The following is a 13,509-nucleotide window of genomic DNA, read 5'->3' on the forward strand; positions in this document are numbered from 1 at the left end:
CTCAGTCAGTAGAGCATGCGACTCTTGATCTTGGAGTTGTGAGATTGAGCCCCACGTTGGGTTTAGATTACTTGGGTGGGGGGGGGGGGGAGACATACTGGTTAATGAGAGGTTAATAGAATTGAGAGTCCAGAAGTTAACCCAACTGATGTTTAAATTTTTTTTTTTTTACTGTTTATTTCTTTTTGAAACAGAGACAGCATGAGCAGGGGAGGGGCAGAGAGAGAGGGAGACAGAATCTGAAGCAAGCTCCAGGCTCTGAGCTGTCAGCACAGAGCCCCATGTGGCGCTCGAACTCACCAACTGCGAAATCATGATCTGAGGCGAAGTCGGACGCTTAACTGACTGAGCCACCCCGGTGCCCCTAAACCCAACTGATTTTTAACAAGGATGCCAAGACCATTCAGTCAGGAAAGAATAGTGTTTTCAACTAATGGTGCTAGGCACAACTGGTTATCTACATGTAAATGAATCCACCTGGACTCCCATCTCAGACCATATACAAAAACTAACAGATCAAAGACCTAAATGTAAGAAACTATAAAACTCTTAGTAGCAAACATAAGTGTGTATCTCTGTATTCTTGGATTAGGCAGCAGTTTCTTGGACAGGGCACCAAAGCTCAAACAACCAAATTAAAAATAGATCAATTTGACTTCATCAAAATTAACAACTTTTGTGTATCAAAATACCTTAACAAGAAAGCTAAAGAGGGACTCCTGGATGGCTCATTTGGTTAAGCATCTGACTCTTGATTTTGGCTCAGGTCATGATTCCAGAGCTGTGGGATCCAGCCCCACCCCCACCCCCAGGGCTCTGCACTGGGTATGGAGTCTGCTTAAGATTCTTTTTCCCCCTCTGTCTTTCCCCCAAATGTGCTTTCTCTCTCTCTCTCTCTCTCTCTCTCTCTCTCTCTCTCTCTCTCAAAAATGAAAATGAGGGGCGCCTGGGTGGCTCAGTCGGTTAAGCGGCCGACTTCGGCTCAGGTCATGATCTTGCGGTCCCATGAGTTCAAGTCCCGCGTCAGGCTCTGCCGACAGCTCAGAACCTGGAGCCGGTTTCAGATTCTGTGTCTCCCTCTCTCTGACCCTCCCCCATTCATGCTCTGTCTCTCTCTGTCTCAAAAATAAATAAACATTAAAAAAAAAATTTTTTTTTAAATGAAAATGAAAATTTAAAAAAAGGTGAAAAGAAAATCTACAGAAATATTTACAAATCTTGTATCTGACAAGTGTCCAATATCCAAAATGTATATATGCATTTTTTTAAAAAAATTACAACTGAACAATTAAAAAAAAATTAGAAATGGGCAAAGGATTCATTTTTTCAAGGAAAATATACAGATGGTCAATAAACATTTAAAAAGGTTCTCAAGGGCGCCTGGGTGGCGCAGTCGGTTAAGCGTCCGACTTCAGCCAGGTCACGATCTCGCGGTCCGTGAGTTCGAGCCCCGCGTCAGGCTCTGGGCTGATGGCTCGGAGCCTGGAGCCTGTTTCCGATTCTGTGTCTACCTCTCTCTGTGCCCCTCCCCCGTTCATGCTCTGTCTCTCTCTGTCCCAAAAATAAATTAAGAAACGTTGAAAAAAAAAAAAATTTAAAAAGGTTCTCAACATCATTCGTTATTAGGGAAATGCAAATCAAAACCAAAATGAGATACTACTTCACCATGCTTTGGATGGCTATAATAAAAAAAACGGACACTGGGTGTTATATGTAAGTAATGAATCACTAAATTCTACTCCTGAAACTAATATTACACTATTTATGTTAACTAACTAAAAATCTAAATAAAAACTTGAAACATAAAAAAAAACTGGAAAATAATGATGGTTTTACAACCCTGTGAATATTCTAAAACCTACTGAATTGTACGCTTTAATATGGTGAGTTCTGTAGTATAAAAATTATTTTTCAATAAATAAATGTCATCATAATAAATAATATTTATGCTCAGTTGATCATGGAATTGTTACGTGCTGTGTAGATTAACTTGAAAGACATAGATACAGATACATTTAATAGCAAGATGTATAAATATAAATTAAATATTTCCTCCTCTGCGGCTACTGTATGACTTAAATTTTTTTAAGGTCAGGTTTATTGTGATCTAATATATATAATCTAAAATTCTTGTTAAACTCAAATTATTTTATCCTCTTGATGCTGTAAACTGAGAAATACATCTCACTTAAACTTATGTTATCTTTAAAGGAACAAGTAGAGGGGCGCCTGGGTGGTTCAGTCGGTTAAGCGTCCGACTTCCGCTCAGGTCACGATCTCACGGTCCGTGGGTTCGAGCCCCGCGTCGGGCTCTGGGCTGATGGCTCAGAGCCTGGAGCCTGCTTCTGATTCTGTCTCCCTCTCTCTCTGCCCCTCCCCTGTTCATGCTCTGTCTCTCTCTGTCTCAAAAATAAATAAACGTTAAAGGAACAAGTAGAATAATAATGGACATTTATGAAAAGGAAATTGTTTACATTCATGACCCAGTGATTCAAACTAATTGTTTACAGTCATGGCTATTCATGACTAATATAATTGCAGCTATCTAAAATTTCTTTGGGGAGTTGAGCAGATTTGTGGGATATGATATGTCACAATTTGAGCTTTTTTTTTTTTTCCAACTTTTTTTTTTTTTTTTTTTTGGACAGAGAGAGACAGAGCATGAACGGGGGAGGGGCAGAGAGAGAGGGAGACACAGAATCGGAAACAGGCTCCAGGCTCCGAGCCATCAGCCCAGAGCCTGACGCGGGGCTCGAACTCACGACTGTGAGATCGTGACCTGGCTGAAGTCGGACGCTTAACCGACTGCGCCACCCAGGTGCCCCTGTCACAATTTGAGCTTTTTACATAGAGTTTTATTTGTATAAACTTTTACTCATGTAAAAAATGAATCTGTAAGTAGATGAAGATGATGATTCACATATATATACTTTTTTTCAGGTCAAGCAAATCAAGTAGCCAAAGAAGCCGCTAACAGATGGACTGGTATGTATTATGGCACCGATAAGCTATAGTTAAACTTTCTCCACACTTACTATGATGACATGCAGAAGCAATTGTGCCTAGTTCTGTTCAAGAAGAGACATTTTCAGAACTGTATGTATTGTTTTTATATATTCAATCATTTTGTTTTCTTAAGGTTATTTTTTTTAAATCTTATCATGAATCATTTTCAAACGTCCAACATATTTTTGTAAAACCAATGATTGCTTGGAGTTTAACTTTTGTGTAATTTTTCCTAGATAAGCCATTTGGGCTAATCACTTAACCTTCCTTATATTAATGCAAGATACTTTAAGAGTTTCATGGAATCTGAAAGATTTGTCTTCTTGCTAATGATAATAATAGCTAACATTTGTTGAGGGCTGACTATAAGCCAGGCATTGTAAAGAGTATCTGTGGTGCATTCTCATTTTCTCCCTGCAACAATCTTGTGAGGTAAATAGGATTATCATTCCTAATTTTAGAGATGGAACTGAAGCCCACAGTGACACAGATGCTAGGCAATGGAACAGGAATTAGAATACAGCTTTTCTGATTCCAGAATCCGAGCTCTTAACCCACTACATGATACTATCTTCTCTGTATACCTGCTTTCATATAAATGCCTCATTAACCCATTTGCCAACGGATGTATCCTCTGGTCTACACTAGAGACGTTCTAAGAAATGGGAATTAATAAGGCATTTTCTCTATGTCTTAAAGTTTAGAAGAAAGTTCATAAATAATGATTGTTGTCATTTATATACAGGTATGATTAGTATTGTTAAAACCTGTCTACAAATTAACACTGAAGTTTTTCCAGTATTATAATGTAATGGTAATTGAATTTTACCATCCTGTTATAAGAGTTTATAATGCCTTCACATGTACTACTCATGCTTATTCTGTTTCTGTGGGAGAGTATGGGTAAGATTGTATTGATGCAGAGATCCAGAAAATTTAAAGTGACTGCTTTGAGTCAAAGGTGATTAGTCACTGGGTGTACAAAGATTTGCACTAGGTTTCCTGACTCCATGTCCAGGCCTCTGTATGTCACAAAATGTTTCAGAATCACTCTTCCTGGGGTGCCTGGGTAGCTCAGTCGGTTAAGCATCCGACTTTGGCTTGAGTCATAATCTACCTGTTCGCAAGTTGGAGCCCTGCATCAGGCCCTGTGCTGACAGCTCAGAGCCTGGAGCCTGCTTTGGATTCTGTGTCTCCTTCTCTCTCTCTCGGTCCCTCTCCTGTGTGTGTGCGTGCATGCTCTCTCCCTCTCTCTCTCTCCAAAATAAATAAACATAAAATTTCTTAATAATAATAATAAAAAAAAAGAATCACTCTTCCTAGGGGTATCTGGGTGACTTAGTCGGTTAAGCATCTGCCTTCAGCTCAGGTCATGATCTCACGGTTCGTGGGTTCAGGCCCCACGTTGGGCTCTCTGCTGTCAGCGCAGGGCCCACTTGGGATCCTTTGTCTCTCTCTGCCCATTCCCTGTTTGCACTCTCCCTCTCTCTCAGAAAATAAATAAACATTTAAAAAAAAATTTTTTAAAGCACTCTTCCTTGTCTATTTTAGAATTAAGTAGATTGATAAAATCAGTGTAATTGGCTCCTATAAAATTGCAATCTTGGGGCGCCTGGGTGGCTCAGTCGGTTAAGCGTCCGACTTCAGCCAGGTCACGATCTCGCGGTCTGTGAGTTCGAGCCCCGCGTCAGGCTCTGGGCTGATGGCTCGGAGCCTGGAGCCTGCTTCCAATTCTGTGTCTCCCTCTCTCTCTGCCCCTCCCCTGTTCATGCTCTGTCTCTCTGTCTCAAAAATAAAATTGCAATCTTATTTATTACAAAAGTAATACATTTCATAAATAATGTAATGCTTTAGTGATAAGGAAAGAAGAGGGTAAAAACAGCAAGCTCCCATTAAAGAAAAGAGAAGAATGAAATGTATGTCCAGTAAGTATAAATAAATAATAAATACAGTGATATCATATGGATTTGAGAAATACAAAATTTTGAGTGAGAAAAAAAGGCAAGTGGATTAAAAATAAGACAAGAGTCACAAAGTGATTTCTCCCAATAGTTCTCAGCAAAACAGCTCAGTAAGCAGCAGGAACATGCAGCCTGTGTGCATGGTGGGAAGAACTTGACTTTTGCAAGGAATCCAGATTGTGTTCCTTATTTTTGCTGTATGACTTACTGAACTTCTCTGAACCTGCTTCTTCATTGTAGATTATATGTACTTTACATTTTGAGAGGATTAAATAAAAACAGTTTGTAAGCCCTTTAGCACAACATTAGACATAGAGATGAACAAATACTCCCCTTTTCCCATTCTCTTAAAAAATGCTTTTATTTTCCACTTGATCACAAACTTCCAGTTATGATGAGAAAAAGGAACAATTTGAACAACTTCTTTTTCCCCTAACGTTATTAGCTTAGAAAGAACCTGAAACTTTTTTTTAATGTTTATTTATTTTTGAGAGAGACAGAGACAGAGTGCGAACAGGGGAGGAGCAGAGAGAGGGAGACACAGAATCTGAAGCGGGCTCCAGGCTCTGAGCTGTCAGCACAGAGCTGGACATGGGGCTCGAACTCACAAACCATGAGATCAAGACCTGAGCTGAAGGCGGATGCTTTACGAAGGTGAAGGCAGACGCTTAACCGACTGAAACACCCAGATACCCGAACCTAAAACTTTTAAAATCATATAGGAAGGAAGATATTTTTAGCACAGCAGAAACAGCTGTTAGGAACCATGTTTCCATCTGAAGTTACAATTTTCTCCTTCCAACAGAAAAGTGTTATGATAAGAATATGGAGTTAAAACAACTTGCACCTCAGAAAATCAACCTGTCTTCAAAACAAGCAAAAAGAAAACATCTTTAATACTTATAACCAGAGATTGTCCTGTAATTATTAGTTAAGGTTTGGTTTTCCTTTTTCCTAAAAAGGTCCTTAAAATGTATCTAGAATAGAGGATGTTTACTGTTCAGTAATTTAGTATTTCAGTTTTATAAAATGAGAGATTACTTTAGGATATAAATGTAATAGAAATATCACATCTAAATGATTTATGGCATTAAATATACTTTAAATGTGATTTAACAAATTTTATAAAACCTTCATAATTAACATACTGAAGTTATGACTGTGTGTGAGAGGCATCTTAGTGAAAGGGGGCGGTGGGGATAGATGTTGTGAGATCATAAACAGAGTCATGCATGCTATTGCCATCCTGTTTCTATATATATACTGGGTATACCACCATAGAAATTAACAGAAATTCTACTAGTCTTGGGGCTCTTTCTTTAAGACACACATACACACACCTATTTTCTTTTATCCATTTATAAAAATTTCTACATAACAGGAAAATTATTTGACAGGAAATCAGTTGTTAAGATTTTAGGTGACGTTGTCTTGAAGGTAGACATCCAGCAGCCCGAGATATGTTCTTCATCAGTCTTTTTGAATTGGTCCATCAAGCATTGTGGCTGGGCTTTTATATGTTCTTTTGTTTGTTTTAATCTTTGGAGGTTTAATTGCTTCTTCGCCTTTTGGCTAAGATCAAGTGTAATCTTTGGAAGTTTATAATAAAATGGTTTCTTGCTCTCATGTGAACCCACACCTCCTTCGTACAAAGCCTGTAGTCTTACTGTGGTGAGTTCTTTCTTTCTGTCCTGATCCAGGTTTGAAGTTGCAGTGTTGTATCTGTTCTCTCATTTCCTGGAAATCTTTCTGTGCTTTTGGAGCCTGTTCTGGGTGCTGTGCACATAATACTTGATCTTTTCTCTTTAACATACATAACACTTTGGGATTATTTAGTAATAAATTGATTTTTCTCTCTCTAATCTTGTGTCAGCTTGAAGGCATAGGCTCTTTACATTATCAAGTACCTGTAATACACTTAATCCCTGTTTTATGTAGCAGTGGGTCCCATGTAAGTATTTGACTGTGATTGACAAGAATAGATGGTGATGCAGACACTAGTAAAACTAAACAGATCATTCTGGAGTGCCTCATGTTATTAGAAGTCTCTCTTAGGTCCTCATGAAAACTAAAGATTAGTTTTAAATTGTTACATAAAGATTCATTTTTTAATTTCTGTTATTCGATTATACTTTAATTGAAAGAATTGGGGATATTTCATTAATGTTATTCTATTTGATGTAGTAGTATTCACTTAGAAACAAACTTCATTCCAAACATTTAGTTATCATTATTTGATACTTGGAATTAAACTTCCTAAAACACTATTTTTAAAGGTGATCAAACTGCAGGTATTAATTTATTAAGGGTAACATAAAATATAGTCATACCTGACAGATATTACAGGTTCGGTTCCAGAATACTGCAATGAAGTGAATAGTGTAACAAAGTAAGTCAAATGAATTTTTTCCCCCACTACATACAAAAGTTACGTGTATTAAGTGTGCAATGGCATTATGTCTAAAAAAACAATGTACTTACCTTACTTTAAAAATACTTTATTGCTGAGGCGCCTGGCTGGCTTAGTCAGGTGAGCATATGACTCTTAGTTTTGGCTCAGGTCTTGATCTTGCGGTTGCATGAGTTCAGGCCGCGCATCAGGCTCTGTGCTGGTGACCTGGAGCCTGCCTGGGATTCTCTCTCTCTCCCTCTCTCTACCCCTTCCCCACTCACACAGTCTCTCTCTTAAATAAAATAAAATAAAACTTAAAAAAATTTTATTGCTAAGAAATGCTAACTATCATCTGAGCTTTCAGCGAGTTGTAATCTTTGCTGGTGGAGGGGCTTGCTTCCATGCTGATGGCCGCTGACCGATCAGGGCGGCGACTGCTGGAGGTCAGGGTGGCTGCAGCACTTTCTTAAAATAAGACAACAATGAAGTTTGCCACATTGATTGACTCTTCCTTTCATGAATTATTTCCCTATAGCGTGTGATGCTGTTTGCTAGCATTTTATCCACAATAGAACTTCTTTCAAAATTGGAGTCCCTTCTCTCAAACCCTGCTGCTGCTTTATCAGTTAAGTTTGTGTAACATTCTAAATCCTTTATTGGTCATTTCAACAATCTTCACAGCACTTTCTCCAGTAATAGATTCCATCTCAAGAAATCGCATTCTTTGCTCATCCATGAGAAGTAATTCCTCATCTGTTGAAGTTTCATCATGAGACCGCAGCAATTTAGTCACATCTTCAGGCTCCACTTCTACTTCTAATTCTCTCCCTATTCCCACCACATCTGTAGCTACTTCCTCCCCTGAAGTCTTGAACCTCTCAAAGTCATCCTTGAGAGTTGGAACCAACTTTTTCCAAACTTTTGTTAATGTTGATATTTTGACTTTTTTCCATGCATCATGGATGTTCTTAATGGCATCTAGAATGGTGAATCCTTTCCAGAGGTTTTTAATTTACTTTGTTCAGATTCATCGGAGGAATGACGGTCTATGGCAGCTATAGCCTTCTGCAGTGTATTTCTTAAAAAAGAAGACTTGAAAGTCAAAACTACTCCTTGATCCATGGGCCACATAATGGATGTCGTGTTAGCAGGTATGAAAACAACATTAATCTCCTACATCTCCATCAGAGTTCTTGGGTGACCAGGTGTGTTACCAATGAGCAGTAATATTTTGAAAGGAATCCTTTATTCTGTGCAGTAGGTCTCAAAAGCGGGCTTAAAATATTCAGCAAACCATGTTGTAAACAGATGTGCTGCTGTCACCCAGACTTTCTTTCATTTATAGAGCACAGACAGGGTAGATTTAACCGAGTTCTTAAGGGCTCTAGGATTAGGGGAATGGTAAATGAGCACAGACTTCAGCTTAAAGTCACCAGCTGCATTTGCCCCCAGCAAGAGAGTTATCCTGTTCTTTGAAGCTTTGAACCCAGGCACTGACTTCTCCTCTCTAGCTACGGAAGTCCCAGATGGCATCTTCTTTCAGTAGAAGGCTGTTTGGTCTACATTGAAGGTGTCGCCACCTTCATGAATTATCTTAGCTGGATCTCCTGGGTAACTTGCTGCAGCTTCTGTATCAACACTTGCTGCTTCCTCTTGCACTTTCATGTGATGGAGATGGCTTCTTTCCTTAAGCCTCATGAACCAACCTCTGCTACCTTCAAACTCTTGCTGCAACTTCCTCACCTCTCTCAGCCTTCACAGGAATGAGGAGAGTTAGGGCCTTGCTCTGGCTTAGGCTCTGGCTTAAAGGGAATGTTGTGGCTTTTTTTGACCTTCTGTCCAGACCATTCACACTTTCTCCACATCAGCAATGAAGCTGTTTCACTTTCTTAATCATTTGTGTGTTCATCAGAGTAGCAGTTATAATTTCTTTCAAGAACTCTTTGCACTCACGACTTGGCTGTCTGGCACAAGGGGCCGAGTTTTCAGCCTGTTTTTGGCTTTTGACACCCCTTCCTCACGAAACTTAATCATTTCCAGCTTTTGATTTAAAATGAGGGATGTGCAACCCTTCCTTTCACTTGAACACTTAGATGACATTGTAGGGTTTATTCATTGGCCTAATTTCAGTAATGTATGTCAGAAAAATAGGGAGGTCTGAGGAGAGGAGAGAGATGGGGGAACAGCCAGTTGGTGGGACCATCAGAACATACAAAATATTTAATTTCGCTGTCTCATATGGGTACAGTTTGTGGCACCCCAAAGCAATTACAATAGTAACATCAAAGATCAGTTCTCACAGATCACCATAACAAATATAATAATACTAATGAAAAAGTTTCAAGTATGTGAAAATTAGCCAAAATGTGACATAATAAATATCTGAAGTGAGCAAATGCTGTTGGAAGAATGGTGCTCATAGACTTGCTAACATACAGTTGCCACACACCTTCAGTATGTAAAAAACGCACTGTCTGCAAAGTACAATAAAATGAGGTGAGCCTGTGCTTCAGGCTGGGTGGCTTAAACAAATGAAATTTATTTTGTCACACTTGTGGAGGCTGGAAGGCCAAAATCAAGGTGTTAGCTGGTTTGATTTCTTCCGAGGTGTCTTTGGCTTGTAGGTGGCCATCTTCCTGTGTCTTCACATGGTCTTTGCTGTGCATACTCATGATATCAGTGTATCTACATTTCCTTTTCTCATCAGGACACCGAGCAGATTGGATTAGGGCCCACCTTAACAAGCTCGTTTTAACTTAATCATCTCTTTGAAGACCCAGGTTCTATTCTTAGGTACTGGATTCTAGGACTACAATTAATTTGAATATGAATTTGGAGGAGGTGACACAATTCAGCCTGTGACACTCCAGAGGAACCTCTTCTAACCCTTCATTATCACTATCAATACAGCACTTAACATTTTGTCAAATATTCTGAACCAGAAAACTTCGCACCATCATTTCTTTATAAAACATGTTCATTGTAAAGGTGGTGTGTATACGTTAGAGAAAATGTGTGAAAAAAACACACAGAAACCTCACAGTCACCCCGTTCTCCAAGTGCAGGCACTGTGAGCCTGTTGGTATTACCCTGCTTCCCTCACTGCCTGAGCGGAGATGCCCTTCCAAAAGTTTAGATATTTAGATTGCTTTTATGCTTTCTTTTATTACACTGCTGTAAAGATTAACCATAAATCTTTGTACACAATTTATTTTGTTTCCTTGGGATAAATTCTTTTAAGTAAATATAACACTTTTTTTCTAGCGGCAAAATGCATTTAAATCCCACCTAGAGGACAATAAGGCTACATCTATTCCTACCTTCGTCTAAAAATAGGCAAACTACCTTCTGTTCTCTTCACCCATTCTCCCTCACGCTGGACTGATTATCTGGAAACCATTATTATTTGTGGGGAAGGGAAAAAGGTCTGGAGAGAATGTGTACCCTCTGGGAACAGGAGCAACTGTAATTCCCAAGGTAACAGAGTCCCAGCCTGTGCTGTGGAAATGTGGAAGAGACACCATTGTTAGCCTTTCCCTGTTTTTGGATTATTCTTAATGCAGGTAGTCTTTTTGCTGGCAACTAACTTGCTGAATGTTTAAATATGCGATTTGGTTACTTAAAATACTAATTATTTTCTTCTGAAATTAATTGCCATGACTTTTGAAAGTACAGCAAAATTCTTATGTTGATACTTCTGAAAGTAATAGAAGTAACAAAAAAGAATATAATTATATTTGAAATGTTTTATGATTGTGTTTTCAATTCTTAAAAGTATTTCTCGATTTTCTTTATAGATAATATATTTGCAATAAAATCTTGGGCGAAAAGAAAATTTGGTTTGGAAGAAAATAAAATTGATAAAAATTTTGGAATTCCAGAAGACTTTGACTACATAGACTAAAATGTTCGATGTTGGGAAAGGATCTGTGTACTTGTGAATATGTGACTTTTAAAAATATTATCCAACTAAATGTACTGAATTGCCATTTACCTATAACTGTGTTGATCATTTTGTTGATTTTAAATAAAGTATAATGTGGAGATGTTTTTCACTCTTTTTGATCTATCAAAAGCACAATTATAACCATATTCCCAAGTGGTCATCAAAGTAGGTTTGTGCAAACAAAATCATCCACTTAAGTTGGGTTTACAGATGATTTTTTTAGAGATCAAATACATCATGACATGACAACATTTTTAAATTTCATTCAAATATTAAATATTGACAACTAAGGGTACCTTTGAAGGTTCTACCACCGACATACATGGACACATTAATGCTTGGAAATAACCTTTAAAACTTTAATGAGTGGTTTACTATTTTTCATTACTTGGTGGAAAATGCATGTGATTGATTTTCAGTGTGAGTCTCAGTATACTGCATCATATTTGCAAATTTCCTATAGAATAAAATGCAGAATGTTGGTATATTCAAGTTTAGAGTTAGGTAGTAATTCCTCAGTCCTGAAAACTACTTTCTTTTGACTTTTTGATGTCCTTTTACTGTAAAGAACAAACACCTGGCCCTTTGTCCTGATTAATGCACTTTTTAATTGGATGATATAGTAGTATTAGTATGGCACACATCACCAACTGGCATTCAGGGATTTTTGTCTTTCAACTACCTAAAAAAGAGTAAATTAAAAACAATGTCTGTCCTTTGTATATAATTTTTTTCCAATTCCGCTTGGGTATTTAAAGTATTTGTAGCACTCCAAGAAAAACTTACAGAAAAAAACAAAACTAATGTGTGCAATGCTCTTTACACACATGCCTTAATTTTTTTTCATACTAATTTTGATGTTCTTTGAAGTAACTCGAATGAGATACTCCATATATCTGAAATGACCCAAATAGCATCCGAACCATTTGTTGGTGAATCTGGCCTTTGTATTGCATAGAGTTACTCTGGGCCTTCTTAATTACTTCCTGGAGGTGGGCGGGAGCAAATTGGTCTATCTTTGTTCTCAAGGCTACTTTTATGTTGCCTTTGGGCAACAGCTCTTTTCACAGAAGAAAGTATTTGATATAAGAGACAAAGGACAAAAAATAAAATAACCCATCATAAGTCTTTCCCCAAAACACTAATTGTGGAAATTCCAAAATTTCTCACCATTTGCTATTTATTAGAAAATATAATTCTTTGTTTAAAGAGAAGGGATGTATGTTCAAAAAGGACGGCATTTCTAGTGATCCCTAAAAGATTTTATTTTATAAATATTTAGGCACCTTTTTGGAGGCACTTTAAAAATTGAAGTATAATTAACATACATTATATTAGTTTCAGGTGTATAATATAATGATTGGATATTTGTATACTTTGCAAAATGATCACCATAGTATATCTAGTTACCATCTGTCACCATATAAAATTACACAATTTTTTTTCTTGTGATGAGAACTTTTAAGATTTACTCTTAGCAACTTTCACATTTGCAATACATTATTGACTATAGTCACCATGCTGTACATTACATCTCTCTGACTTATTTTCTAAATGTTTGTTTATTTTGAGAGGGAGTGCAAGTGGGGAAGGGGCAGCAAAAGAGGGAGGGTGAGAGAAAGAGAATCCCAAGTAGGCTCTATGCTGTCACTGTGGAACCAGATGTGGGGCTGGAACCCACGAACCATGACCTCAGCAGAAACCGAGAGTCAGCCTCTTGAGCGACTGAGCCACCCCAGTGCTCTATTTATTTTTATAACTGGAAGTTTGTACCCCTTGATCCTCCTCCAACATCTCACCACCCACACGCACACTCCCCTCTGGCAACCACCAATGTATTCTCTTTATGAGTTTAGTTTTGTTCTGTTTGCTTGTTTTATTTTTTAGATTCCACATATAAGTGAAATCATGTGGTATTTGTCTTTCTGCCTGACTTATTTCACTTTAGCACAATACCCTCTAGGTCCATCTATATTGTTGCAAATGGCAAGATTTCATTCTTTTCTTTGAGCAGTATTCTGTTGTGTGTGTGCATGTGTTTGCGCATGCACGTACCACATCTTTTTTTTTTAATTTTTTTTAATGTTTCTTTATTTTTAGAAAGAGAGGGAGGCACAGAATCTGAAGCAAGCTCCAGGCTCTGAGTGTCAGCATAGAGCCCAATGTAGGGCTTGAACTCACGAACCATGTGATCATGATCTGAG

The 13,509-nt window shown here is 38.0% G+C and overlaps 1 protein-coding gene across 2 annotated transcripts in view; it reads left to right on the top strand.

The window, feature by feature from the left end:
• Positions 1-11,409, top strand: part of MND1 (meiotic nuclear divisions 1) — a 69,298-nt gene extending 57,889 nt beyond the window's left edge. Inside the window, exons 7-8 of one of the 2 annotated variants that reach the window (XM_049631217.1) lie at positions 2,941-2,985; positions 11,157-11,409. In XM_049631217.1, the coding sequence (XP_049487174.1) occupies positions 2,941-2,985; positions 11,157-11,263 (152 nt within the window). In that variant the 3' untranslated portion in view covers positions 11,264-11,409. The remainder of the gene's footprint in view (positions 1-2,940; positions 2,986-11,156) is intronic. The other variant, XM_049631218.1, reaches the window with a different exon arrangement.
• The last annotated feature ends 2,100 nt before the right edge of the window (positions 11,410-13,509 follow it).

Source organism: Panthera uncia, chromosome B1 (genome assembly GCF_023721935.1).
Source record: "Panthera uncia isolate 11264 chromosome B1, Puncia_PCG_1.0, whole genome shotgun sequence".
Lineage (NCBI taxonomy): Eukaryota > Metazoa > Chordata > Mammalia > Carnivora > Felidae > Panthera > Panthera uncia.